Genomic DNA, 27,500 nt, shown 5'->3' on the forward strand with positions numbered 1-27,500 from the left:
TTGGCAATCCCTGCACCACCAAAGATCACTTAATCCGTGGAATATCTTTGGTGGTGGGGGAAAATGCAATTCGGGAATGGCCTCAGTGGACTTGATCTGTTATGTCTCCCTAATGTTATCTCCTGATGAGCCATTGTCTCAGATCCACACATCTACTACAGACTGTGGTTGTCCTCGTTTACCAACGAACATTGCCTCCCTGGTAGACCACTCGAATTACAACAAAGACGTGCAATAAAGGGCTTGGATCTCGAAATGCCTACAAGCAACTAATCACCCAATAGCACCTCGTCTCTCGCGAAATCGCCCTTTCTACACAGTGGCTCAGATTTCACGTACCGCCACTAAAGAGCAAACAGCGCCGCTACAGGTTTCAGCGCGAAGAGCGAGGATATTGTTCTAGGAGCCTGTGTAGTACTGCCGATCATATATGCTTCAGTCTCGAAAGCGGTGTCGAAAGGACAATGCGTGGCAAGTTTAAGTGGACAAAGATGCCAAAGAAACGTGATTTAGGGCTTACGCGGTTTGCAGCCAAGCCCTGTGGACTTTGCCGTTCTAATCTTGATGTGTAGCAGGTTGAGTGCAAGCTTGAAGTCGAGTCTACTGTAAGCATGGTCACTGCTTGGAGGCTTGATATTGTTCAGCAGTTTGGTGGCGTTGCCAAGCCAAGACCGTTGCATTGGGCACGAAGTTAGACTTCAATGAAGAGGAACAAGAGTTTCTTGCTGACTCTGTTAATGCTCACTATGCAAATACATGTTGCAGAGTTAACAGCATCTTGCCTTGAATTGCTTTCCAATTGAGTAATGGTTCCAACAGAAATCATATCAGCAACATCGAACTGGACCTAATATTCTGGAAAGAAATTAATATAGATCCCGCTGCCAATCGCCAAAGTATCTATAGCGTGCACTGGCCCCTCCTGTCACGTCAAATTCAGGGCGTCAGCCAAATGAACAATACTAAGACCAAGATCTAGTTCCGAGCCATGTTTGCTCTCTAAAGGACAAGAACCTCAGCCTTGTAGAACAGATTTCGAAGATCAGCATCAACTAATTCACGAATCGGCTCTAGTCCAGAGAACTGCATAAGTGGAACAATACAAAACCTGGGATATCATGATGTCCCAGAAATATGGACAATACCAAGGCTAGCAAGGAGAGCGATGAGGCCTCGGCACAGGGGCTTCATTTTTCAGGGGGAGATCCGATAATTGAGACTGTAGAGAGGGTATATAGCCCTCTTTAAGTCAATTAAGATGAATAGATATAAGTACGATGGTCGTTTGCTGTTGAAGAAGAAGCCAAGTATCAAGTCTCATTCGCTTCAACTTGTTCAACTTCTTCACTGCTCATCTTCTCCTATCTTCATTCTCTTCGATACAAATCTCATCATGGAAGCTCAGGAATTCCGTGAGGCTGCCAAGGCGGCAATTGACGAGAGTAAGTCCTTATATCGTAATCATAATAGCTATCATGACTCTCCTCGAGCTACAATGAACCCCGATTGAACGTCCTCTTTTTCACCTTGCCCGTACAAAGCCTATTAACAAAGCCTCCTTGAAAGTTCGAGCTCATACTAAAGCTCTCAGTGACCGACTACACCGAAAATGTCGCCGATTACCGCGTTATCTCGAATGTCAAACCGGGCTACTTACGCCCTCTGCTACCATCCTCTCCGCCAACAGACCCCGAACCATGGTCCGCCATCCACCAGGACATCGAGTCCAAGATCCTCCCAGGCATCACTCACTGGAGCAGTCCTCGCTTTATGGCATTCTTCCCCTGTGCGAGCAGCTATCCAGCTGCCCTGGCAGAGATATATTCCAATGCCTTCAACGGGGCACACTTCAACTGGATCTGTAGTCCTGCTGTTACGGAGCTCGAGACTATAGTTATGGACTGGCTGGCCCAGGCGTTGGGCTTGCCAGAGTGTTTTCTCAGTGGAGGGTCTACCCATGGTGGCGGCGTCATTCATGGGAGTATCAGTGAGAGTCTTATTGTCAACATGGCTGCTGCGAGAGATAAGTATCTCGCTTCTGTGACAGCCCATCTCCCTCCCGGCAGTGAAGAGAAGGATGAAGTACTTTGGAACCTTCGAAGCAGACTAGTGGCCCTTGGAAGCTCAGGCACACACTCGAGCACTAAGAAGGTCGCTCAAGTTCTTGGTGTTCGCTTTGCTACCATCCCAGTATCCGAGGCTGATGGCTTCTTTCTCCGAGGCGAGGCCCTCGCTGCCACTATTGAGAGTCTTCGAGCCCGTGGTCTGGAACCATTCTTCCTCACTGCCACCCTTGGCACCACCGATGTCTGTGCTGTGGATGATTTCGAGGGTATTGCCCAGGCTCTCAAGCCAACCTTTGATACGCCACGGGACATCTGGGTTCACATCGATGCTGCGTATGCTGGTGCAGCGCTTGTTCTGGAAGAGTACCAACACTTGGCCAGAGCCTTTTCGTCATTCCATTCCATAAGCTTCAGCCCCCATAAGTGGTTTCTCACCACATTCGACTGTACCGCCGTCTGGGTTCGTCATCGTTCTTGGCTTATACAGGCTCTGAGTATCAAGCCTCCTTATCTGCGAAATCAATACAGCGACGACGAGTTGGTCACCGACTATCGTGACTGGCAAATTCCTCTAGGGCGGCGATTTCGCTCCTTGAAACTGTGGTTCGTCATGCGAAGTTATGGTATCAGTGGCCTTCAGAAGCATATCCGCAATGGCATCGACCTGGCGGAAAGTCTTGAAGACAAGATAGACTCCCGTCGGGACATCTTTTCTATTTTCACGCCAGCTCGGTTCGGTCTTATTACAATCCGCATCAATGGCGAGTCAGAGCAACAGATTAATGACCGCACTGAGGCAGTGTACGAGGCCATTAACGCTGCCGGAGAGTTCTACCTCACCGCCACCGTCGTGAATGACAAGTTTGCCATTCGTGTATGTACGAGTGTAACAAAGGTGGAGGAACAACACGTCCAGAGAATGTTTGATGTCTTGGTGCAAACAGCTGAAAATGAGATTGCTAAAGGGCATAAGTGGTTAGAATGTAACTTATGACTGAATGTTTCAAATAATTAAAAACGAGAAATACCATCAATTTATGTGTTGGTGTTGGATATGTAACGATAGGCAAGAAATTTCTCCAATTTTAAGAATATTCTGATAGGAATCAAGATAAGTCTGTTCAAGCCCTCGTTGCTCTCAAGGGCCTTCGTAACTAGACCTCTGATGCTTGTCTCACAATTCGGCCAGAAAACCAAAGTGCCACTTGAAGAAGAGAGAAACGACTATTGTTATGGCTCTTGACCTTGAAGTAACCGTTTTAAGAATGTTACAATGACATCCAAATGCAACCTTTATGCCTCCTATGCTCGTCTCCTCGAACCCCCCATTTCATAATCGTGTACTCATTATCACAACTATTCACCCTCCTTCACCGACTATAGCCCCGACCATTCCGATAATCATAATCATCATAGTCGTCATCTGGAAACCGACTACTCGATCGGTACCTTCGCCTTCCCCTCTCACTATCGCGACTTCGACTTCTCCTTCGATCATCACAGTGCTCGTGCTTCTTCTTGTAGTTATCAAAATCGTGGCTGAGCCATGTAAAGGCGCCAAGGAGGGCGAGAACAATGCCTGGGGTCCAATCGAAGCCGGATTCGCTCTGTTTGACAGGAGGGCCGCGGCGGGGTGGAGGCTGGCGACGGGATTGTCGATGGCTCCGAGGAGGCTCTGAATATGTGTCTCTTCTTCCCATGGTTGTGGTGATTAAATGCGGTGTAGCAAGTTGATTGTTGTGTGATATTGTGGTGGCTTGCTTGATGATAAAATCAAGGATGGGGTAGAACTTGAGCCCTACTCAAATGGCCGATACGATGCTCCAAAAGTAAGTTCCAGACCTATGTTGCATGAGTCTCTCCCGAGTGACTATCAAGGGAGTTGACGTGGTTCGTCGTTTTGCGTTTGTATAGCATCAAGATGCCATCCACGTAAACTCAAGACATACGAAAAAGCGCAGATTGCACGGTTATAAACTTCAAGCCCCCATGGGAATCTAGAGATCCTTACCCAACCGTTAGAGACCTCCTCCGCCACTACTGCCGGCTTGCATCTCCGGGGCCACTTAAGCATTAAGGATCGAATGTCATTGCTTAATTCTCAAGTCAAGCTTAACTTTGACAAGGATCATAGTTGGGGGTGACGTGCCCCTGGGGTTGGCAACTTGACGTGCCAGGGCCCAATTGAAGGACCTGGCCCGAAATGATGTCACCAATATCGTCATTTCTCCTCACTTTCAGCACTCACGAAGCAATTTCTCGTCAGGAGAATGCATTTCCACGTAATATTGCAGTACCAAGGCCCCATCAGATGATTTAATAGTAGCATAAATAATTGTCTAGATCGAGCTCCGTAGTCTAAGAATAAACGCCTCTACTCTAGCAGAATGCTGAATACTGTAAGCGCTCATCAAGTCTAAGTGAACATGATCCATTAAATGCTCGCTCGTCTTGGTGCCATTGTACGTCTCAACGCCTTCTTGGCCTCCGTCTCTTCTACTAAAGGCAAGACTCCTTGCTCTTTCATCTTGTTAAAAAACTCCTGCCCATACTTGTATCCCAGTTGGTACAATTCATCGAATTTGTGGAAGTCAAGAGTCCCATAGTCATCGATTGGTGGACGCATGTAAATGCATCCAGCCATCGTTTTTGCACGTTCCAAAGCATCAACACTCGACACGTATGCCAGTCGTCCTTGAATCTCCGCAAGAGTTGGCGGGTTCGGGTGAGACGAGAATGGATTCCATCGGTTCACAAAAGCCCATGCACCAGAAAGTGAATCACCATACGTCTGCGGCGTGTCATCGTCCAAAGCACCTACATCAATGGCAAAAATTATGTCAACTCCGAGACCCTTCATGTGAGACACGGTCAAATTGTCAATGTAACCGCCATCCAGTAGCATACTGCCCTCATCGCACAGAGGTGGGAGTAACCCCGCAAGGGACATGGACGCCCTGATATATCTCCATGCATACCCACTGGTGTGGAACTCGGCTCGACTCTTACTGATATTGGTTGTGTTGCAGTAATATTCGAGCCAGAAATCTTCCATCTGCGTGTCGCCTAAAGCCTTGAAGATACCACGGTTGAATTCGTGTCCTGTGGTGTAAGATGCGGAGGGATACGTCAGATCAAGAGCAAACCGCCATAGACTGGCCATTCGCCCTGCAAATTTCTTGGCAAATCCAAACATAGGCACGACATCAGCATGCCTGGCGTACAGAGCGCCAACAAAAGCACCGATCGAAGTTCCTCCAACGAGATCAATAGGAATTCCGGCTTCTTCCATGGCTCGGATGATACCAATTTGAGTGATGCCTCGAGCACCACCTCCGCCAAGAACAAGTCCAATGGATTTACCACATAGTCGTCGTGCCAGGCGATGAAAATCGCCCTTGTAAGGAGAATCGGGTGAGTAGTATGGCGTGTGATGCACCTTGCGAGACGTGTATTTTTGAATTTCAGCCTGTAAGACCTGAACACGTTCTTTGAGTGCTTGACCAAGTTTCTTGGGGGCATGGACTGGCATCTCGTTTGTCCTGAAAGCCATTTGCACGTGACAGTGGCCACCGTTGATCCACATACGGTTGTGCAGCCAAGCCCGAGTCAGCCCAGGCCGTGAATAACGCTCAGCATGAAGTAAAACCAAAACTTTTCTGGCGGTAGATTTCATGCCAAGCATAAAGCGTTCGTATTCACCAATAGCTGGTGATCCTTCGGCAAGACCCACCAGAAGGATGCTGTCAGCTTGCGTGATACAAGTCTGTGTCCACGGCGAGTTGACGTTCGTATCTAGAGCCAACACGTTAGCTCGAGGCTCTCGTCCGAAAGTCCAAAAAGAATGTTGTAACGGGAATAAGTCAGGAAAAAATTAGAGTTAATAGAACCAACATCGGCTTTGCCTCTGGAGTCTATGTGTGATTTTATCATCATAAAAGGAATGGCTGAAGAAAGAAAACATGTCATTGCTTACCTGCAACATAGACAACCAGGCCATACTTCTCTTCCAGATCAGCAAGATATTGGGAAAGCCTGAGCTTCCCCATCTTGTTGAAAGCATGCTTGCCGAGGTGGTTAAGAATGGCGGCCTGATTGAGTGATGTGGCCCCATTAGCTGGGCCAACTTGCGCCAGGGCATTCATGAGTCGGTTTCCAAACTCAACAACAGGTACACCCGCGGTAACAGGCAAAATCGCAACAGTTCGTAGATTCATATTGGACTTGCGCATAAGAGTTTTTGGATTGGTGCTAGCATCTTTGTACGAGAACTTGGAAGTCTCGTCAACGATTGCCCTCATCCGTGATGCAATGATCTTTGAAATTTTGATGGTGATATTCGGATGCTCTTGTGCCAAGCTGTTGAAGAGTGTTCGGGGGAATTTCACCAACTCCGTATCTCGAATAGCATGCAGAGTTCCTGGGCGAGCAGTTTCTGTAAGCACCTCTAGCTCACCGACGCTGTCACCTTGTCCGTATTCGGCCAGAGCCGTTACGCCGCCACTGCCGCCCTTTCGCTCCTGGACCAGACGAAGGCGACCGTTGAGAACGATATAAATCGCCTCACTTTCATCACCTTCGTGAAATAGCACCTGCCCTGCATTGACTTGAACCCATTCCAGAGCAAAGTCAATATGTAGAATCAGGCGGGGCAAGATGTTGGTCAGCCTCTTAGCCATAGTGAGAAGAACAATCGGATAGCGGTCAACAATCCGCTCCAGCGAAGCGCGAGGCAGGAAGCCTACATAGACATCCGTCTTTGCAACAACATCAATGAAAGATCGGTATGAAGACACACTTCCGATGTAACCAGCCAGCCCACCCGGTTTGACCAAGGCAATGCTGCGACGAGGCTTCTTCGATGTCGCTTGTTGCGTCTCGGCCTGATCTCTTGCAGCTTCGGTACGAGCCAGATTGGGGAAAGAACCCATTTCAGAAGCATCTGGGGATGAAGGAGCTGGTTGAGATGAACCAAATCCGTTAGATTGTAAGATGTTGTGAGCATCTGCCTCACCAGTCGTACCAATGTCCAAGAACCCATCGACGACATAGTACAAGCCAGGGTTTCGTTCTCCTTGCTCTACGAGAACAGAGCCTTTGGGGAAGAAGACGATCTCAACCTCATCCTTCATGTCGTTCGCAAGACCCTGAGCGCTCACCGGAGCGTGTAAAGCGGTTCCTCCAGAGGTCACCGACTCAGTCTCGCCGTCAACAGAGCCATCGTAAGGAGGCATGAAACCGAATGCGTTGTTTTGGCTGTAAAACTTTGATCGCCGATGGTCGAACGACACCAGTCTGGGAGAGCCTTCCATGGACTCAGGCTCGCGGGATGCACTTCCATTGGCATCAAGCCCAAGCGACTTAAACATGCACTCCAAAATAGAAGCACGGAAGAGATTGTCTTCATCCACAGTTTCTCGCGGATCCATCGTCATGCGACCAAGCCTCCTCGAATCAAAGGGATCATTGAAAAACCTATCATCCTTTGGATTCGCGCCCTGGTGTCTCATCGAGACCCCCGAAACGGATCGTTGATCCGCCGGTGAGATACGCGAAGTCCCTCGAGCTAACTGAATATTAGACAGCAGGTCTCCAGGGCTCGGAGTGTGGGGAGAAGTTCTTTCGCGAGGTGGTGCAATAGTGCTTGTGACAACCGAAGTCGTCCGCAGTTTAGTCATTGATTGCAGCATAGCCTCTTTCCGAAGAGTTGTACTTGACCTTCGCCGATGAGTTGAGGCCGAGTTGTGCAGTGCAATACCCTTCGTGTCATCATCTTCGTCTGCACGTTCCCTCTCGCGCTTGAACTTCTCCTTGAGACGTTCTAGAGCATCACCTCGCAGAATATTAGGGAGCTGGCATACTGTATACTTGATCATGCTCTTCTCTGTCTGCAGTACTTCGCTAGTCAAGCCGAGATAGTTGAATGCCTGCGCAAGCGTGACTCTTTGAAATCTTGAGAGAATAACATGGACGATGTGTGCGGTTGCCTTTGGGTAGATTTTGATGAGTCTTCTAAATGCACTCGCTGGGATGATGGCAATTGTTGTATCAACCGTAGCACGAGCAATAATGTCTGGGTGAGCTGAGCCAGATGTTGCCCTTGTTGGCAAGGGCGGCCGAGTAGGTGGAGGTGTATCGCCATCTAGTGACATGGCAGGAATCGCACCCTGGTCGGTTTCCAAGCCAGAAACACCAAGACCTTCGGGTTTCTTCTCATCCGCCTCCATACCATTCCGGGACCGAGGTGTGCCCGGCATCGACATGTTGACGTCTGAAGGAACACGTCGAAGATGAGGCTTCTCGAAGGTCGGATGTCTAAGCCCGCTGCTTTGGGCAGGATGCAAAGAAGAGTCCTCCTGATCATCATTAGGCCGTAGCCTAACATCCTCGGTAAACAAAGACATGATGGAGAACAAAGATGACATAGGTGCACCATTCCGAACTTCTGTAAGAAGCTGGTATGTCTGTTGACCAGGAGCGATATCGTCCTCATCTGAAGAGTCCAAGTCAAGATGTCCCCGAGAGGCTGCTGCGGCGCGGGGGCTCCGGTTTGACTTAACAAAGATCTCTACCAGACCATCGACGACGATACAGAAGCCTTTTTCTTCTTCGAGGTTGATGGTCTCGCCAGCAATGAGCTTCCTCGTTTGCATGCTTCGAGTCAACTCATGGAAGACGGGCCGTTCCAGGTAACCGAAGATCTTGATAGCACTCAAGAACTCATCTAGGTAGTTTGCCAGCCCAGACTTGGTGCCACCTTCGTGGGTGTCTGGAAAGAGATCGATGTCCGGCTCTTTGCGCTGTGGCTCTGGTGGCAGACGAGAGTACATGTTCAGGATGCGATACCTGACAACCCAACTAACGGCCGACACGACCGCTGCCATGATAAACATGCTATAAGAATATTAGCGTTACGAAGCGGAAGAGACTATTGGTCAACATACAGTGTAGTAGCGTTCATCGTGACAGTCCAGCTTGTAGAGAACAGATGGAAGAGAAAGGAAGGGACATTGATAGTCGCAATTCGAATGACCCAATATAAAATTGTGGAAGTGATGTGAAGAAGAAACCATATCAGCCACCCAAAGAGACCAAACCATGTGTAAGGCTCATGGGCGGTGACAGCAGGCATGATGCTCACGATAGAGGGAGAGGAGCTGCTGAGGGCATAGGCGACAGTCTCAGCGACGTCGCCGGCCATTTGGGCGGCATTTGACGGGTCAGATGCCATGGCTGGTTATGAGGCTGCTGCGCATCATACCGTAGCATCCTGTAGAAAAAAGAGCCGCGTGGAAGCGGAGGGAGAGTTTTGGAGCAAGGGAGAAAATTGGAGGTAGAGGTTTTATGAACATGGGAAAGGAAAAAAGAGCGTGGCTGCTTCTGCGCGTGCAAGCTTTTAGCTTGTGATCGGGTGCGGAGCTACAGGGGAGCTCAGGTGCCGAGGATTGGCCGGTTCAGGCCCCACCCCACTGAGAGACGGTGGGTGGGCCGCTGAATTTGTTCCGCGTGGGCAGGTAATGGAGGGGCTACCCGTTGGTGCCGTCACTTGTGCATCTGCTTGGATAAACCATCACCACCTAAGTTATTCTTTTCTCGTTATAACGATCGCGATCCCCAAATCGATTTTTTCGGTGAAAACAGACGGTAGAAGCCTGTTTTGTCTCGTGCCAAGCTGCCATATCCCACATGGCCATGCGCTCTTGAGCTCGGCACCCTACGATAGTCTGTCAGATGCCCTTTGCGCAACTCGTCGTCGGCAGCCCAGGCTCTGGAAAGAGTACCTACTGTGATGGCAGTAAGTTTTTTACGATATTGAATCTCCTGTATCTGTAGACTAACCGATAGTAGTGCACCAGTTCCTGGGCGCCATCGGGCGAGCCTGTTCAGTCGTAAATCTCGATCCTGCCAATGACCATACAAACTACCCTGCGGCACTCGATATTCGCAACCTAGTTAAACTCGAAGAAATTATGAAAGATGACAAGCTGGGACCTAATGGTGGCATTTTATATGCTCTTGAAGAATTGGAACATAACTTTGAGTGGTTGGAAGAGGGACTGAAAGAATTCAGTGAAGACTACGTTCTCTTCGACTGCCCGGGACAGGTGGAACTATACACACACCACAATTCTCTACGGAATATCTTCTACAAACTTCAGAAGATTGGATACAGGGTTGGTAGATTCCCTCTATGGAAACACAGCGACTGACCGTGCATAGCTTGTCTGCGTCCACCTCTCGGATTCGTTCTGCCTAACGCAACCCTCGCTATACGTATCGAACGTCCTCCTTTCCCTCCGAGCCATGATCCAGATGGACATGCCGCATATAAACATCCTCTCAAAAATCGACAAAGTCTCCGAGTATGACGAGCTCCCATTCAACCTCGATTATTATACAGATGTAGATGATCTGACATATTTAACGCCCCATCTCGAATCAGAATCGCCGGCTTTGAGGAGCGAAAAGTTTGGCAAGCTGAACGAGGCTATCGCAAATCTGATCGAGAGTTACGGTCTGGTACGTTATGAGGTCCTGGCCGTCGAAAATAAGAAAAGCATGATGCATATTCTTCGTGTCATTGACCGTGCCGGTGGATACGTCTTTGGCGGTGCTGAAGGTGCCAATGACACAGTGTGGGCGGTCGCCATGAGGAGCGAGTCGTCCATGCTAGAGGTGCAGGATATCCAGGAGCGCTGGATTGATCAAAAGGCGGAATATGACCAAATGGAGCGTGAGGCAGAGGAGGAGCAGGCTCGCATCCAAGAAGAACAGGCCATGGAGCTGGACCAAAGTGAACCATTTGCTCCAGCGGGTGGAATGGATCCCGACTTTGGAGATATGACAGTTCCAAAGGACAGTGGGATCAAGGTAGTTAGAAAAAAGTGATACCCGTTCATCAATCCTCATCATCCATTTCTTCATCACTCGACGCGTCGTTGACGTCCAGAACCATTTCGTCCTGATTACGTAGCGAAAGGCTGAGAGAAGACTGGGAGTCCGTATCTTCCTTTGCGGCAAGGATGAGTCTCTTGGCCTGACGAATAGCTTCTTCCTCAGCTTTGCGGATTGTCCCACTGACGCGTACAACGCGGAATATACACGGCCTTCCGTCTTTGACGGGAACGTGATCCATAAAGGTCAATGTTGACCAGAGCATTTGATAGTGAGCCCTTGAACATCGTAAGATGAAAGTCGAGGTTGCTAGGGACAAGTATTTTACTAGACATGTCAGGAATGCGAACCGGTTCAATTTTACCATCCACTACTGACCTGAGCAGCTCATTAAAGCTCCAGATCCACAATCGCCATAAAGCGACGCGACCTCAGCTCTGATACCCCTGATAAGAGCACCAGGAGTGAGCTTTTCGATAGTTGGTTGATGGGTAAGAACAAAGTCTGGCAAATCTGATTTTGCAGCCTTTGCAGGGTCTGGCAGGTAAACAATGTTGACAAGGAGATACCTCTCCTTTATGCGCACCATTTTGAGAAAGCGGCGGTGGAAGATCGAATGATGATGAGGCTGTAGATGTTAGCGGATGGAAGAAGTCGACTTGTATCTCCGAGGAAGTTTACTGTAGCGGCTTCGGGGTCTGCCCCACCAAGACCGGGGCGGTCCAGCGGGGCCGTAGATGAGGGAGCTTCCCCGCCGTCACCAGTTGACGAACTCAACTCCCTGTAGAAACTATACTTTTGACAACTATACACAGGTACTGGTGTTTTTACTCTATTCAACGGTTTTCTTCAGAAATTGTTACTCATTTCGCGTAAAAACCATGGCTTCCGGTCCCTTGAAAGCGGCGCTTCTTATCGTCTCGACGACAGCAGCCAAGGACGCTTCCGCTGATGCTTCAGGACCTATACTCACCCAAGTACTGAAAGATGAAGGCGATGGGAAGTGGGAGATTCACGATACAAAGATTGTCTCGGATGATGTGCTTGCTATCCAACGACAAATAACTACCTGGACCGACGGCCCTGATACTGTCAACCTCGTTGTGACAACTGGCGGAACTGGTTTTGCTACTGGAGACTCTACTCCAGAAGTAAGTATTCAATAGAGATATCTACGAGCCATTGAGGGCTAATCGTATTTAGGCAGTCACTCCCTTACTTCATAAGCAGGCCCCAGGCCTCGTTCATGGCATGTTAGCAGCGTCTCTCACAGTCACACCCTGTAAGCGATATCGTTTCCAATATCGTATCAGAGAGTCCTAACAAGATTGTTAGTTGCAATGATGTCACGTCCAGTAGCAGGAGTCCGCAACTCGTCCATCATTGTGACCTTACCTGGTTCACCCAAAGGCGCCAAGGAGAACCTCCAAGCCATCGTCAAGACACTACCCCATGCCTGTATCCAGGCTGCAGGTGGTAATTCCAGAGCTATTCACTCTGGCGGAATTAAGAAACTGGAAGCTGAAGCAGGCCTCACAGGTGGAGATACCCAGTCTACAGCTGCCAGTGGATGCGGTCATCATCACCACGGCCATGGTCACGGTCACAGTCACGGTCACGGGCATGGAAATCTTGTGAGACACACAAAGTCCGGAACTACTCTCTCTAATGATCCTGCACTTGGACCTTCTCGCAGATACCGAGAATCGCCCTACCCCATGCTGCCAGTCGAAGAAGCCCTGTCATTGATCGAAGAGCATACCCCTGAACCGGAGGTTATCTCAGCACCAGTCAATCAGTCCATCATCAACTCAGTTCTGGCCGAGGATGTCAAGGCCAGAGAGAATGTTCCGGCATTTCGCGCCAGTATTGTGGATGGGTACGCAGTTGTGGCCCCTAAGGATGGCCAGCTGAAGGGCGTTTTCCCGGTAACAGCCATCTCTCATGCTTCACCTGGTGAGATCGGGGCTCTGAACGAGGGAGAACTGGCTAGAATCACCACAGGAGCCCCTCTGCCTCCTGGTGCCACGACTGTTGTTATGGTTGAGGATACTGTCCTCAAAACAATGTCAGATGATGGCAAGGAGGAGAAGGAAGTCGAAATTCAAGTCGATGGAGTAAAGGAGGGTGAGAACATCCGCGAAGTTGGTAGTGATGTCAAGCAAGGCACAGTTATCCTCAACAAGGGAGAGACTGTCAGCGGTGTGGGCGGTGAGATCGGTCTTCTCGCTTCCGTGGGAGTATCAGAAGCAAAGGTTTACCGTCGTCCTGTGGTAGCCGTACTATCTACTGGCGATGAGATTGTCGAGTACAACCGCCCGGGCAATCTAAAACTTGGCGAAGTCCGCGACACCAATCGAGTTACTCTCATGTCCGCAGCGAGGGAATGGGGTTATGAAGTTATCGATCTTGGCATTTCTAGTGACAAGCCCGGCACTTTGGAGGAGACTCTCCGTGATGGACTCAGACGTGCAGATCTTCTCATCACCACCGGTGGTGTCTCCATGGGCGAGCTCGATCTTCTTAAACCAACGATTGAGCGTTCTCTTGGCGGCACTATTCACTTCGGGCGTGTCGCTATGAAGCCTGGAAAACCAACCACCTTTGCCACAGTTCCTGTCAAGGACAATTCGGGCCAACGTGTTACCAAGACCATCTTCTCACTTCCTGGCAACCCGGCGTCGGCTCTGGTTACTTTCCATTTGTTTGTGCTTCCTTCACTGCACAAGTTATCTGGCGCCTCGACTAAGGGCCTCCCAAGAGTACCTGCAGTTATCTCGCACGATTTCCCCTTGGACCCTAGACCCGAGTATCATCGAGCTGTGGTCACAGTTGGCAAGGATGGGCTGCTCTCAGCTACGAGTACTGGAGGACAACGCAGCTCAAAGGTCGGAAGCTTGAGGTCAGCTAACGCCTTGGTCATTTTGCCCAGTGGGAAAGGGAAACTGGAGAAGGGGTCAAAGGTTGAGGTTTTGCTATTGAGCGCTGTGCAGGCTGCTTAGAATTTGGTTCAAGTCCCAGTAATGAGTCGCGACCAAACATACAATGCACATGCCTGCATAAAATAAAAATCTTTAGTAACATGTAATTCAAATCTCATCGTGATGTACACTTCCACCTCCATATGATACTGGTACTGGTACAGGTACAGCAAAAATACGTCCCACCAAGCCAATCTTCCAAACGCCTGACCAAATATTATTGGCGCAATGCATGCACGCGCTCCGTCTCTTTTGAGCACACAAGGTGGTGCCGTCGGTAAACCCGCCGGACTTGATGATGTCGTCTAAGGTAATGAATAGGTGACGGGCTTATTTCTTCTCGCCGAAGGCAGAGGCCTTGCTAGAGACTAGAAGACCAATGATAAGACCGAACAAGCCAAGCACTGAGCTGAAAATTTCGATGACAAGAATCTTGACGAAGCTAGAGACGTATAAGTAGTTGGTCTAAGTTATGACGATTTTAGATATATGACGTACAGTGACGGATCAGCAGCATCGGCTAGAGCAGCACCACTACCGTTAATTCCAACGGCAACACCGCAGACAAGGTTGCACATGCCGACGGTAATACCAGACCAGAAGAGGGCATACCCAGTGTAGTAGGAGTTGGCGGAGTAGAGCTCGGCTCCAGAGACGTTCTCGACTTTTTGCGAGAAGACGATAGCCATGATGACGCCGTAAATGGCGACAACTTCACAGAAGATAATGGAAATCAAGTTCTTGGTTCGGATACGAGGGGCCTTAACACCACCTCCGAGAATCGACGAGCCGGTAATGAAGATGCCCCTAAGACCAATGTGTCAGAGCTGTGCTATAAGGACTGTTGGTTGAGGGTATACGCACCATGCAGCGCCGACGACAGAGAGACCGATACAAAGCGCGATTCCTAGCGTCGCCCATGTATACGGCGAAACTGATTCGAGAAAACCGCCGATATCGAAGGACTCGCCACTTCCGGTGAAGAGCATGTCTGCACGACAGCATCATAGTCAGTAACAAGCACAATGAAGCCTCCAGGTATCAAGGCGTATGGGGAACGGGTTTCGCGTACAAGCTCCAACGATAGTCAAGAACGACCCAATGCCGCCCACTCCATAGTACAGACTCATTGCGACGGTATTCGAATTGTTATCTCGACAATCCAGGGGTTGATGTGTTGGCGATGGTGAGCGTTGGGTCGGATGAAGGTGGCTTATTTTGAGCTTGAAGGAGCTCCTGTTTCAAGGTACCTTGAAGCTGCGATGCGTGTCCAGCACGCAGGCAACTGGACTGGAATAACTGGGACCGACGTCACATGATGCGAGGCTGACTGGTGGTTTGCGGCGCGCTTAGTCATTCCCGCTTTGTACATCCCTCGAGGCAGATGCATCTCATCAACCTTGCCCTTGACAAACTATCAACCACCCAAAACCAAAAATAGTAATTTAACGACCGCCTTATTTTCGCGCCCGAACTTCAAAACCGAAACCATGGCTACCGGAGCGCAATCTTTCTATGAGCTGTACCGTCGAAGCAGGTACTACGCCATATTGCTATGCGCTGCTATGCGACAGCCTGACTAACATGGATCACTGCAGCATTGGCCTCGCTTTGACAGATACCCTTGATGATCTCATCAGCGACGAGCGCATCAACCCCCAGCTTGCTATGAAGATTCTGAGCAATTTTGATCAAGCAATCACCGAGGCTCTTCAGAAGAACGTTAAGGCTAGACTTCAGTTCAAGGTGGGCGAATACCTCCGAGCTCGGCGCACGTACTTCGACCAGAACTAACCACCTCTTCTACAGGGAAGCCTCGACACCTACCGATTCTGCGACGAAGTCTGGACCTTTTTGATCAAGAATGTAACCTTTAAAATGGACAATGGGAGTCAATCCGTCACGGCGAACAAGGTCAAGATTGTTAGCTGCAACGCCAAGAAGCCTGGCGAGGGACAATAAGTCAACGACTCACGAATGCGCACGATCGAACACGAAGAAAGGGATTTGCAACTTTCATAGATTGGGAAACTACCGAAATTCTGCTTTTCAGCATTGGGCGGCGTTTGGAACCTGGCTCTTTACAGTTACAGGACATTGATTTATCGTGGGCAAGAAGTTTAGCACTAGATTCAGTGCTAGGAGACTAGACTTGGTTTTATGCACAGCCAACAGAATTTTAGTCAAGAATGATATTATATTGCTTTATTTGGACTATGATACTGAATAGCGAGATAATAGCAACATGACGTCTATCTATTCACTTCCCCGGACTCTGATGAAGCCGGCCCCTCAGGGAGCAAGAAAATATCGGGCCTTGATATAAGGTGTTAAAATAAACTCAGTAAAAATTCTACTAAACCTACCCTAAATTTATACTAAATTACCTAAATTACCTAAATTTCTAATTCTTATTGTCATTTAGGATCAAAGTCCCGAGTTTTGTTTCCTCCCCTACTAACCTAGGTACTAAGGCTGGTTTCTTAAAACGTCTCTAACCAGGGGCGACTCCCGTTTGTCTAAGACAGGCGGTCCCCCACTAAAAGACCGCTCCTCAGCCTCTAACAAGGACGCCAAGTCAATTCATCATCATTAGGGGCCCTCCATTCTCACCAACCTAAGATCTCCATCCGAAGAATCCGACAACCATGCTTCGTAAACGTCAGAAGCCAGAAGCTGGACCTCCTTCTTCTTCACATTTACAGAAACAGCCATCCCCTGAGATGCCGTCACCAAGTAATTGGAGCCTGCGCTCGCAATGGATGTTCTTTGCAGTTGCTAGTGGTGCTTGTGCTGCTTTCAATGGAGTTTTTGCAAAGTTGTAAGTACAAGGACATATATCTCTTATAGCCACGATTATGTATAGGCTATTCCAAGTGTACAGTGCAGATCGCATCATAGAAACTTCAGGCTGGAAAGAGGTAGCTTAAAAGATCAAGGTATGCTAACTTACTCAGGACAACTACACAACTCACCACCAACCTATCCGACAGCATTGCCAAACTGATCGGCCTATCCGCTCATGAGCATATAGTCGAATATCTCGTTCGAGGCGTAAGTTGATCTCTTTTGCGCTTGCTCGACTCACAATTAAACCTTTCAGATATTCTTTGTCCTCAATTTGACATTCAATGGTGTTGTAAGTGACTTCTAGTCGAACCTCTGACCACTCACTTATATGCTTCAGATGTGGACGCTGTTTACTCAAGCTCTTGCCCGTGGTACGTCCACAACTCAAGTCTCCATCATGAATACATCCACGAACTTCATGGTTACCGCTGTCCTAGGTGCCTTGATCTTCTCAGAAGCTCTCCCTCCTCTGTGGTGGGCTGGTGCTGCGCTTCTTGTCGCAGGCAATGTCATCGTGGGACGGAAGGATGAGACTAAAGATGCTGGTGCTGCGGCAGCTGCTGAAGGGCCGAGTTATGTTCCTTTGCCGACTGAAGATGATGGTGCACAGCGGGATGACGATGAGGATGTTATTGATTTGGGCAGAGAGTCGGATGAGAGAACACGATAGACAGGCTGGCTAGTCACACAGTCGTGGTGCAGAATGTCACGAGAGACATGCTGTTGGATCTTTGATAGAATTGAGACATTTAGCATAAGTTGAAACAAAAATAGATTCAATCCCGAACACCATCTTATCATGCACGTCTCTATGGGAACAGATAATAAAATGTAGCAATCAACATGGTCATACAATTACCGCCGACTCTCCAGCTCGACACCCTCATCGAGCACCTCCTCGTCACCGTCCAATATTTGCCCTCTCCCCAGTGGCCGCTCACCACCAGAAGTGCTTGTCAGGCGAATCCGGCCTCCTGAGTATCTTGAAACTCGGCCAGAGAACCAATTACCGGCTCTTTGGAAAAGGTTCCAAAGTTGCTCTTGCCCCTCTTCGATACGATGATCATCCTTGGGGTTCTCGGCGGCTTCGACCTTGAATTGGTATTTCAAACAGTCTTTGACGGTTACGAGACCAGTGAGCTTGCCATGATATTCAATCAATATGACTCGAGGTCCGATCTTTTGAAACAGCTCCATGACAGTCTCGAGGGGTAGTCTCGGGTGAGCCGTGACGGGTGTTGCATCAACATATCGGCTAAAGTCGAGAGTTGAAGAGTGAGATGAGTCGCTATGGATGTTGTTGAGCGATGTACTGGACAGATTTGCCGACGATGGTGCAAATGTGCATTTTGCAGTCTCTGATAACGGTGAGGTTCGACTCATCTTATCAATGGCATATCGCAACTCCGTTCTGCCGATATAACCAACAAGTACCTTGGTGTGTTTATCTTCCACCACGGGGAAGCCTTGGTATCGATCATCAGCGAGGAGGCTCTGGACCTCACCCAAGGTAAGCCCATGAACGGGCATCGAGACAACAGAAGTTCTCATGACAGCTGAGACAGGAACTCCGAAATTGTGCTCTTCTTTACTGTCGAGGAATGGCATTCCACTGAACCATATCATTCTATCTGCGATGCCTCCCTTGCCAAACAATTCGCTGACAGCTTTGGTGACTCCAACGACGATCATGGTGGGGAGAATATAGTTCAGAGCACCTGTGAGCTCAAACATGATAACCACCACAGATATGGTGATGTGCATGATGCCACTGAGTGCCGCAGCGGCTCCTAGCAGGGCATATGTACCTGGTGTGATGCAAGGCTCGTCAGGTTTACATGCGGAAAAGAAGACGCTGGTGGGATTGGCTTCGTGAATAGCTTGAACAAGGATTCCAATTGTTCTTCCGAAGGACGCTCCAATTGCCATTGACGGAACGAAGATACCGGCGGGAACCTTGCATCCATAGGATAGTATAACCAGGAAAAGTCTTAGAAACGTCGCCAAGAACAGTGAAATTATGTTCCACCATCTCTTGTCAGGCTCACATAGACCATGGTACGATTCTCCACGCCCACATTCCGAGAAGAGGATCTCCATACTCTCTGTCATGTCTATCCTCAAGAAGGCGTTGGGGTAGGCAATAATAGCAGTTCCCGCTGCCAGTAAAGTCGCTTCGAGAACTGCATACTCCTTCAAGTACTTCTTTCTGAACGACTGAACCCGCAAATTCCACTTGATCACAAAGGCTCCGTAGAGACCTCCGAAAATACCAATTAGGACGTAGAATAGCAGCTCGAAGAAGTGCCAGTCGTTCTTATACTCGACCTGGAACATGACTAGTTGGCCCGTTCGGAAAGGATTCATAGCAGCGAGAACAGCTGTCGCTACCAGGGCACAAAAATAGCTTCGCCATAATGTCTTGAGAGGAAACTGGTTCGACATCTCCTCAAGAGAGAAAAGCACACCGCCAATAGGACTGCCAAAGGCGACAGCGACACCGGCAGCTGCCGAGGCGCTCAGAAACTCCCTAGTCTTAGAAGCGTTGCGTTTGTATTTGTCGAAAAGTCGGGAGATCACATTTCCCGTACACACGGCGTAGTGTACACTTGGGCCTTCTTTTCCAACAGACAAACCAGAGGCGATAGCTAGAGGGAGGCATACCGACTTGATGATCAAAGTCCACCATCCAAGGAAGCCTTTCATAACGAACCCAGCAATGATGCACTTGATCTCAGAAATACCTGAACCGGCAGCATATGGTGCAAAAGACTTAACCAAGGTGCCTGCGACACAAGCAAATAGAGTCTATGCCGTTAGTATAAACAAGTCCGAATGAAGACTTGGCACTTACTGCAAAGACAAAATAGATAAAATAGTTGAAAGGTTCGAAGCCAGTCCATCTGTGCCACTGATCGCAGCCTGTCTGGCATCAGCATCATTCTTGTCATCATACCCTGGGTAGCCTGGACACCACATACCATTCTCTTCTCCCCAGCAGCAGAAGTTCTCATTTAAATAGAAGCCTGTCTCGCAGTAGCCCATCTTGACGTCGGAGAGCCATTCTGTAATGATATTGAGTAGTGCTGCATTCAAGCCAATAGCAACACCAATGATTGTTACCACGATCCAGGCTTGCGCTGCATCATAACTCCTCCACAGCTGATATCGCCAGCCTGGCTGTCCTTTATCGTAGAGGCCGGCCGCTTGCTTTCTTCGCGCCTTACGCTTAGCTTGCTCTCGCGCCGCATCTTGCACCCAGTCTGCCGTATATCAGTATCGGAGTCCGTATTGTAGTCGATCGAGTCGCATACCTATTGTTGTAAAGTCCTGGTCCAGCTAGTTAGCACAGAGCCGCATATCCAGTGTCCCACAACATACTTCATATCTCTTAATCTCGGCAATCTCCTCCTCGATAAGCCCAGCCCCTGTCCGTGCTGCACTCCCTGTTTCTTGATCTGCATTCGAAAAGACGGAGGATAAACGCGATACCACCGAAGGACGTCTTTCAAGTCCAGGTCCAGGAGGCGCCAAGCTGAAGGATGATTGTCGCACGTTCATGGTTCAGGCAAGGCGACCATTGTCGCTCAACCGCTATCTTTGAAGTCGCGCAAGTTGGGATGATCGGATTGAATGATTAAAAATGCTAGCGAGGCGAAGATGAGGGCTGTTTCTTTGGTAAAGGCTATTTATTTCGTAAACGTTATATGGTGAGTGTCATAGTGACCAACAGGGATGCTGACAGCTGATGTGTGGCTTTGGGTTCAGCCACAGTATCGCGTTTAGTGGTTGCAGCATCGCGTCTCGGACCTCATCAGTGAATGTCATTCTTCGTTTACTGTAGGTATCTTGGCTTCACAAGAACAGTAATTTCACATTCAACTCGACGTATCAGCCATTGATATCGATGCAAAACCTTCGATATTCTCTTTGATAAGCATATCCCTCATATTTCCTTCATTCTCGACTCCCAACTCTCAAACGAATCGCAGCCCCTGATACAATTCTTGGAGAATTCGCTTGTAGTCAAGGTATGGCTCACATTTCCTGTTTTCAAGATGGTCGTGCAATTCAAGTGTCATTCTCAACTTTGAATTTACCGTGTGCTTCATTCTGGTGTTTATTTGTCCCTGCCTTGTATTTTCTGGTTACTCCTACGACTCTCTTACCCCTGTACTCAACTTTGACCTTCGTCCTCCGCCTCACGCATCGATGCATTTGTTTAGCTCTTCTAACTCACTCAGACTCACTCAATCTTTTCACATTTCCCTGCAATTTCTCTACTACCGCCATGCCTTATAACACCACTGCTATTCCTCCTCGGAAGGAGCCTACAGGCCAGAATCAGCTCCCTCGTAAGCTACCTATTGACCATACTCTTCAGTCCCAACCTAACATGACGATAGTCTCTAGAGTTAAAAAGATCATCGCACAAGACCCAGATATCGGTCTGTGCTCTAACAATGCAGCCTTCGTGATAACTCTCGCTGCCGTATGTGCTTGCTACCCATTCTCACCCCTGTCATACTCATACGACATAGGAAATGTTTGTTCAGCATCTTGCGGAAGAATCACATACCCAAGCCAAGCTAGACCGCAAACCTCGTCGAAACATCCAATACAAGGATGTCGGTAAGTCAGCTCCCTCATCCTTGGCTCAACAACCCCTTCTAACTTCAATAGCAAGCGCTGTTGCACACCATGACAACCTCGAGTTTCTTGAAGACGTGGTACCAAAGACTGTTCCCTACAAGAACATCAAGGCCAAGGCCAAGGCCACGCAGGCACGTCTCCAAGGTGACAATACCAACCAGAAGCTCGAGTTTCCCCTAGCCAACGGCGTTGGCAAGCCTCTTGTGAACGGCAACTCCATAGCTCATCATGATAGACAGGATGACCCGAACTCGCAGTTGGAGTTGGAGTTCAGACAGGCTTCTGGTGCGAATCGAGATGGAGACGTAGCAATGACTGGCTAGTTATAGTATTGCTCATTTGCTGGATGAATCATGGCAAAAGAGGCGTTTTCAGGGTTAACCGTTAGTCTGCTGAATTAGAAAACGAGGACAAAAGTGGTCTGTCATCATGATGTACATCACAAAACAAATGGCAATCTTGATATTTGGCATCGACTCTCATTTCTTAGGATGGAGCGATAGCCATAATGCGAAAGCGAAATAAATAGTATTTTTTCTGCAATCCCCAAAACAAGTGGTACATAGCCATCATAGTTGTTAAGCTTTATTCCTCCATGGCATCTCCGTGAATACCAGAAGGCAGACGTCCCTCGTTCAGCTCCTTCTCCAGCGCGATAATCTCCTGTAGGCTGGTAGCCTTCTTAATACGCTCCTGTAGTCGCTTCTTCTCGGCGTCCGTCAGCTTTATTCGGGAAAGCTTGGAGGGTGCGTCCGAGCCGTCAGTCGAGGTGTTGAAGGTTGTGGTCTTGATACCCTGGATCTGCGTCGTTGTTAGCGTCGTGCAACTGTTTTATTATTGGCCATGTCCATACCTTTGAAGCCAGAGCTGTTGGCTCTTCTTCAGTTCCGAAGAGCTCGCGAGCCTTCTCCCGCTCAGACTCCTTAACCTTCTCGAAGTCAAGAAACCGCACGGAAGGACACTTCCACAGTACCCAGTATCGATAGTTCTGCATCTTGCATCAGTCATTGCTGCACCAATCGACACGTCTCAAACTGACCTCCTTCTTGGAAACGGGGTTATCCGACAGTACCAAGTGCGTCAAGCGGGGGAATGACGCCAGCGCATCCAAATCCGCAAGCTCTGTCAGATTGTTCGACGATAACACCAGGTTGGCAAGGTTTGGAATGGCCTTAGCCAGAGAGGGCTGAATGCTTGAGACGCGGTTTCGTGCGAGGAGAAGGGTCGTTATGCGAGGCGACAAGGGAAAGTTTCCCAGTACTTGAATGTCGTTATCTGTGAAGTCAATGGCATCGTGAGGCTAAGCTGTTAGCAACAGAGCAACAAGGCAGAGAATTTGGAACTTACACCAGCGACACCCAAGTTTTCAATCGCGGGAATTCGGTGGCCTGTTCACGCCGCAAAGACGATTGTATCAACTCTGCGCTCTCTAGAGATCAAAAATGTAGCATCTGCTCTTTTCAAAACGCACCTCGAAGATCAAGCTCTCGCTCCTTGAGCGGGTTGAGGTAGGATAGGGAATCCCGGATGAGGTCGGCGGTGAGCCGCATCTTGGATTTGGGGCCGTTACCTCGGGTTCAGAAATGCGGTTGCTTGGATTTGGCTCGCTGCGTGGTCGAGTTTGAAGACTGTTTGGAAGGGCGTGCGAATGTCGGTAGTGTTGATTTATGGTAAGGCAAGGCTGCGACTTAACGAGGCGTGGGGGAAATTTTGGTGTCGCGTGTGGCTTGAGCTTAGAGTGGCACACGGGCAGGCCCCAGCCACCATAGACTCAGAGTCAGGGACCAGCAACTCAGTTACAACATATACCAGTCAATCACGGAATGGGGAGTGGATCAGGATATTCGAAAGAGTTCACGTATATTAAACACCTCTTTAGAAGTTCTTACTGTTCTGCACACTACAATAGGACACACTGCAATGTACCTAAGCTTAGCAGTTAATAATAATCTAATTCTTGCTTAGTTGTTCTATCCAGAAACAAGCTACCAGCAAACTAAAAGGTGATTGCTCTTGATGTTTTTATAAATTGCATCGTGTCACCAGCTGTATTCCGGCTCTACTGAAACACAAAGACGACACCCATCCTATCCACCGAAACACTCATAATATATGGGAACTCCAACAACGCCACATCTAAAATAGAATCCACGTGAGACTGCAGCAACTGTTGTTGCTGCAGGGATATAACTGTCGATCGAGGTGGTCGGGCAGTCGATGACTTGGCTCTTGATCCAGAACCAGCATTTGGGGCCGTTGGAGCCTGTCTCGGAAAACGCTCCATGTTCAACGTCAGCGCCGTTGTTGGGTGCGAGGTCGTGTAAGTCGGTTTAGGTAGATCTGGGGACAGCCCACTGTAGATGAACGAGCTCTCCATCCGAGACAGATCCCAGAAGCGAAGTCTTTTATCTGATCCGCCAGTGACGATAAAGGCGTGTCTCACGTCTCTCGAATCTTCTGCAGTTGCAGTTCCGACAACCATGGCACGTACTCCACGATCGGCGTTGGCGATTTCGTTGGGTTCGATGCTAGTAGCATATCGTCCGAGCATGCCTTCTCGCTTATCTTCGTCCACATCCCATGGCTCATACGCTTTGAGTCCATCCTTGCTGCCACCCGTTCTATAAATTTCTCGGCAGACGGTTTTCTCCAGGTCCCAAACCGTCACCTCGCCATGTCCAGTACCGCCAGAAATGCATACCCATTTGCCACGGCCTTTGGTAGGATGGATGCAAATTCGGTAGATTGACCCTTTGCCTGGTAGGCCCCAACCCTTGAGCCTCATCTTGAAACGCAGATCCCAGAGGTCAACAACTCCATGAGAAGTGCCCACGCAAAGCCAGTTGCGCTTCCTATCCACGCAAAAGCAAGTTGGCGTTCCATGGTGTACTGGGTTCTCGAGAGTGTATAGAAGACTCATGGTCCTCAAGTCGATACCAAGAATCCTTGAGCGGTTAGTAGCGATGACAAGAATCGAGTTCGATTCTTGTCTAAAATGTTCACACCACACCGCGAACTCGCCATCTGGTAGTTGATACTCTCGCAGAACGCGCAATTTGCCATACCTAATAACGCCACCAGCAGATACGGTGTCAACCTTCACGACGTGAACGGTACCATCAGATGCACAGCTCACAAAACAATGCGAGTTCTCCACAAAACAGAGAGCGACAACTCGTGTGCTATCTCCGTGTTTGTGGAGTTGACGAGAACGGTGTGTAATGTTTCGCTCGAGCCTAGCCGTATCCCAAACCCTCACAGTACCGTCGTCGCCGCCAGTGATGAAAAAAACGTGGTCAGGGGATGGTAAAACCCTATTGATAGGGCTTTTGTGTTCGGAAAACGTTGCAACAAGTTGTCCGACCGGCTTCCAAGGTTCCTCGCCAGGTTGAACACTGGCGCGACTTGCTTTGCTCCTCTTGATCGGGGTGACCATAGGCCCAAATTCGATAACATCACGAGGAAAGTTATCAACATACATGTTATCCAGCATTCTTTGTATGCTTGGATCGTTGCCTGCGTAACTATGTTTCGACACCCGGGAGCCGGTAGTATCGCCTTCATTCCCTTCAGAGGAAGCTTGCTGGTCGGCTGAAGTCTGAGCAAAAGGCCCCTCAACCTCACCAAATGCATTCGCGTCGGTGGTGCCAGTTTGTGCGATCGATTTGTTCTTGTCCTTGCGGTCAAGGAGACTCAGGGCGCTTGCCTGATGGCGCACTGCATTTCTAGAAGGTGGCTCTCCTTGAGACGGTCCATCGTCGGCTGTCTGCATCAGCTGCCCTGCGGAGGGTGCTCTAGTATGCGTTCGACCAGCGCTAGTTGGTGAAAGGAGACGGCGTGATGAACGAGGTCCGACACTTTGCACTCGTCGGTTGTTGTTCACCCTCTTTTTTCCACCAGCCGAGTCGTCAATGGTCATGGAGGCGTCCAGGAGGGCATCTGCAATTGTGTAAGGCTCCGCTGGTGGTTCAAGATCCACGACTGCATTGGGATCTCGAAGTGGCGCGTCATTGAAGAACACCGTCTGAGGAGTGACTCCCAATGATTTGAGAGATACTACACCACTGGGTGTGGCACCATCTGATGTCGGAGTATCACGCGCCTTTATTTTACTTAGACGCCAAATGAACTCGCGCAGGGCATCGAGCTTCAACTCATCCTCATGCTTGAGCCCGAGGTTTCTGAGTTTTGTCAACCATTGCTCATCTTCGTCATTTCGAGCCACTCGCCCCATGGAGCTTTGCATTAAGTCCCGAGAGGCACGGCTTGATGTTGACCCTTTAGAGCCGAACAACAATGGTTTGAGCTGTTGCAGGGGCTTCCAGTAGATACCGCGTTCTGTCTTCGAGGCCCACGTTATAGCCTGGTCAAAGACATTTCGAGCCAATGGCCTCTTGAGAGCATCAAGTATGTTGAGCTCGGAAAAGTCTGAGAGAACCTCCACTTTCAGGAAGGGTTTTACAAGAGGCATCAGATTGCACCTCATATCAGCAGGTGGTAAGTACCGTGCCGACATTGATAAGAATTCTGCCGCTGATTCGCGGATCCAGATGTTTGGGTGCATCGTGAATCGGCTGATGAGGTCAACTAGCTCCCAAACCTTGGGCCTTGATAACAAACCAAGCCCAGCGAGCTGAGCAAGCGAATGGAGAGCGGCCTGTACCACGTACTCCTCTGGATCAGTCAAGGCTTGTATCATCAAGGGGAGCATGAACTCCTCCAAACTCGTGCTTCCGATGAAGGCTGCGATACCGACAATCGTATCAAAAAATGCGCATTTCAGCGTCCAATCTCGATCATTCAGATATGTGTTAAGATGAGTAAGGAGGACATCGTTTGAATGATGGTCGAAGAAGAGGCATAGCTCGGGTACGGAGGCCAAAAATGCTCTGCGAACCGAAATGTCCGGGTCTTCTACCAATTGTTTTGAATGGCTCTCAAGAACCTCAAAAAGCTGTCGCCCAGCGTTGTCAAAGACGCTCTCGAAGTTGGCCTTGGCATCCGCTCCAGGTTCGACTTCAGGATCAGTAATAGGCATCGAGCCATCAGCTCGAAGGCTTGAGGCCATATTGAGGAATCTCTGTGCAGTAGTCGCAAGACTGCCGAGACAAGAAGCATAAGCTGCTCTGACCAAAGAACTGGGTACCCTTGATCTGGACCCCAGCGCGATTTCCATGCGAGGTAATACATACTCTACCAGGACATGAGAGTTGAATGCATTGACTGTCTGCACCAGCTGCAAAAGCTGAGTAATGGTTCGAATAGCAGCAATCAACACTAGATCTGTCTCATCTGGGACAAGAAGTGTCATTAGATATGGCAAAACTCTGTCCAACTTGGCTTCATCAGTCAGTCGTTCAGAAAAGGCAAGGAGTACATCACATGCGCGGATTCGTGAAGATGCCCGCGCAGTGTTTCTTAGTTGAGACACGATCAGCGTCAGGAATATCAACGTTCCATCATCTTCTGGTGGCTCTAATTCGGAAGATACGGTATGGTTGTGATTCGGTATGTTAAGTCTCACTGGGAAATGCGATAGGCTCAGCCTGGGCGGCGGCTGAAGTTCGTCTGAGGTACGTTTCTCAAGCTGATAACCGAGGAAGTATGAGATCTTATCAAAGTCGTAAAATACACGATCGATTCGGTCATCAGCTTCTCCAAGATTTTTCGAAGTGCCTGACATGGGACTGTTGCCAGATGAAGGGTCTGTTATGAGCTCCATATACTGGTGCAGAAAATTGTAGAAGTAGTGTGGAAATACTTTGCCTTTCCAGAACTCCAGGTACTGGTCTGCTGAGTATCGTTTCTCGGGGTCAAGCTGAATCATGTGGGCTATCATATCGGCGAGGTCCTTGTTTGCGATGGTGCTCAGATGCGTAATCACAGGGTCGTACTCGCCGCGCCGATACTTGTACAGCTGTGCGAGGCTGAAGATGTCCGACTCAAGAAACAGTTGCGCAATAACGCAGCCAGCACTGAAGATGTCCATTGCCCATGTCATTTTCGCATTCTTCGGCGGCGCTTCTCCAGAAGCATAGAAGCGCTCGGGGGCGAC

General features: G+C 49.1%; 13 protein-coding genes across 13 annotated transcripts in view; 6 read left to right on the forward strand and 7 right to left on the reverse strand.

The window, feature by feature from the left end:
* Positions 1 to 1,393: 1,393 nt before the first annotated feature.
* On the forward strand, positions 1,394 to 3,060 carry FPRO_02980 (uncharacterized protein; the record flags this gene model as incomplete). The annotated part of the gene is made up of 2 exons (XM_031226859.1): positions 1,394 to 1,442; positions 1,592 to 3,060. 2 exons carry the CDS (start codon positions 1,394 to 1,396, stop codon positions 3,058 to 3,060), a joined length of 1,518 nt encoding a protein of 505 aa, XP_031077353.1.
* A 376-nt stretch (positions 3,061 to 3,436) lies between these two features.
* FPRO_02979 (uncharacterized protein) lies at positions 3,437 to 3,766 on the reverse strand (the record flags this gene model as incomplete). Its single annotated transcript, XM_031226860.1, has 1 exon — positions 3,437 to 3,766. The coding sequence occupies one exon, from the start codon at positions 3,764 to 3,766 to the stop codon at positions 3,437 to 3,439; it is 330 nt and encodes a 109-aa protein (XP_031077354.1).
* A 734-nt stretch (positions 3,767 to 4,500) lies between these two features.
* Positions 4,501 to 9,297, reverse strand: FPRO_02978 (related to serine esterase that deacylates exogenous lysophospholipids; the record flags this gene model as incomplete). The annotated part of the gene is made up of 3 exons (XM_031226861.1): positions 4,501 to 5,861; positions 6,043 to 8,960; positions 9,011 to 9,297. The coding sequence occupies 3 exons, from the start codon at positions 9,295 to 9,297 to the stop codon at positions 4,501 to 4,503; spliced, it is 4,566 nt and encodes a 1,521-aa protein (XP_031077355.1).
* A 500-nt stretch (positions 9,298 to 9,797) lies between these two features.
* Positions 9,798 to 10,955, forward strand: FPRO_02977 (putative ATP binding protein; the record flags this gene model as incomplete). Its single annotated transcript, XM_031226863.1, has 3 exons — positions 9,798 to 9,861; positions 9,915 to 10,240; positions 10,287 to 10,955. The coding sequence occupies 3 exons, from the start codon at positions 9,798 to 9,800 to the stop codon at positions 10,953 to 10,955; spliced, it is 1,059 nt and encodes a 352-aa protein (XP_031077356.1).
* Positions 10,956 to 10,965: 10 nt separating this feature from the next.
* On the reverse strand, positions 10,966 to 11,550 carry FPRO_02976 (related to POP5 Protein required for processing of tRNAs and rRNAs; the record flags this gene model as incomplete). The annotated part of the gene is made up of 2 exons (XM_031226864.1): positions 10,966 to 11,288; positions 11,340 to 11,550. 2 exons carry the CDS (start codon positions 11,548 to 11,550, stop codon positions 10,966 to 10,968), a joined length of 534 nt encoding a protein of 177 aa, XP_031077357.1.
* Positions 11,551 to 11,842: 292 nt separating this feature from the next.
* FPRO_02975 (putative gephyrin, glycine receptor-tubulin linker protein) lies at positions 11,843 to 13,963 on the forward strand (the record flags this gene model as incomplete). The annotated part of the gene is made up of 3 exons (XM_031226865.1): positions 11,843 to 12,112; positions 12,165 to 12,243; positions 12,297 to 13,963. The coding sequence occupies 3 exons, from the start codon at positions 11,843 to 11,845 to the stop codon at positions 13,961 to 13,963; spliced, it is 2,016 nt and encodes a 671-aa protein (XP_031077358.1).
* Positions 13,964 to 14,272: 309 nt separating this feature from the next.
* On the reverse strand, positions 14,273 to 15,072 carry FPRO_02974 (putative PPA1-H+-ATPase 23 KD subunit, vacuolar; the record flags this gene model as incomplete). The annotated part of the gene is made up of 4 exons (XM_031226866.1): positions 14,273 to 14,384; positions 14,441 to 14,749; positions 14,807 to 14,933; positions 15,015 to 15,072. The coding sequence occupies 4 exons, from the start codon at positions 15,070 to 15,072 to the stop codon at positions 14,273 to 14,275; spliced, it is 606 nt and encodes a 201-aa protein (XP_031077359.1).
* Positions 15,073 to 15,432: 360 nt separating this feature from the next.
* Positions 15,433 to 15,904, forward strand: FPRO_02973 (putative TFIIA subunit; the record flags this gene model as incomplete). Its single annotated transcript, XM_031226867.1, has 3 exons — positions 15,433 to 15,479; positions 15,541 to 15,688; positions 15,752 to 15,904. 3 exons carry the CDS (start codon positions 15,433 to 15,435, stop codon positions 15,902 to 15,904), a joined length of 348 nt encoding a protein of 115 aa, XP_031077360.1.
* Positions 15,905 to 16,590: 686 nt separating this feature from the next.
* Positions 16,591 to 17,462, forward strand: FPRO_02972 (uncharacterized protein; the record flags this gene model as incomplete). Its single annotated transcript, XM_031226868.1, has 4 exons — positions 16,591 to 16,763; positions 16,900 to 16,996; positions 17,046 to 17,081; positions 17,130 to 17,462. The coding sequence occupies 4 exons, from the start codon at positions 16,591 to 16,593 to the stop codon at positions 17,460 to 17,462; spliced, it is 639 nt and encodes a 212-aa protein (XP_031077361.1).
* Positions 17,463 to 17,647: 185 nt separating this feature from the next.
* On the reverse strand, positions 17,648 to 20,353 carry FPRO_02971 (uncharacterized protein; the record flags this gene model as incomplete). Its single annotated transcript, XM_031226869.1, has 5 exons — positions 17,648 to 19,600; positions 19,647 to 19,714; positions 19,774 to 20,055; positions 20,107 to 20,131; positions 20,174 to 20,353. 5 exons carry the CDS (start codon positions 20,351 to 20,353, stop codon positions 17,648 to 17,650), a joined length of 2,508 nt encoding a protein of 835 aa, XP_031077362.1.
* Positions 20,354 to 21,083: 730 nt separating this feature from the next.
* On the forward strand, positions 21,084 to 21,768 carry FPRO_02970 (uncharacterized protein; the record flags this gene model as incomplete). The annotated part of the gene is made up of 4 exons (XM_031226870.1): positions 21,084 to 21,147; positions 21,199 to 21,284; positions 21,334 to 21,424; positions 21,476 to 21,768. 4 exons carry the CDS (start codon positions 21,084 to 21,086, stop codon positions 21,766 to 21,768), a joined length of 534 nt encoding a protein of 177 aa, XP_031077363.1.
* A 262-nt stretch (positions 21,769 to 22,030) lies between these two features.
* FPRO_02969 (related to U2 snRNP protein A`) lies at positions 22,031 to 22,995 on the reverse strand (the record flags this gene model as incomplete). The annotated part of the gene is made up of 5 exons (XM_031226871.1): positions 22,031 to 22,246; positions 22,299 to 22,433; positions 22,485 to 22,745; positions 22,793 to 22,833; positions 22,917 to 22,995. The coding sequence occupies 5 exons, from the start codon at positions 22,993 to 22,995 to the stop codon at positions 22,031 to 22,033; spliced, it is 732 nt and encodes a 243-aa protein (XP_031077364.1).
* A 509-nt stretch (positions 22,996 to 23,504) lies between these two features.
* FPRO_02968 (related to protein kinase homolog VPS15) overlaps positions 23,505 to 27,500 on the reverse strand; it is a gene marked incomplete at both ends in the record, with an annotated part of 4,629 nt that continues 633 nt past the window's right edge. The window contains one exon of the mRNA XM_031226872.1: positions 23,505 to 27,500. This exon is cut by the window's right edge and continues 368 nt beyond it. Coding sequence (XP_031077365.1) covers positions 23,505 to 27,500 — 3,996 coding nt within the window.

Source organism: Fusarium proliferatum, assembly GCF_900067095.1.
Source record: "Fusarium proliferatum ET1 genome assembly, contig: FPRO_scaffold002, whole genome shotgun sequence".
Taxonomy (NCBI): Eukaryota; Fungi; Ascomycota; class Sordariomycetes; order Hypocreales; family Nectriaceae; genus Fusarium; species Fusarium proliferatum.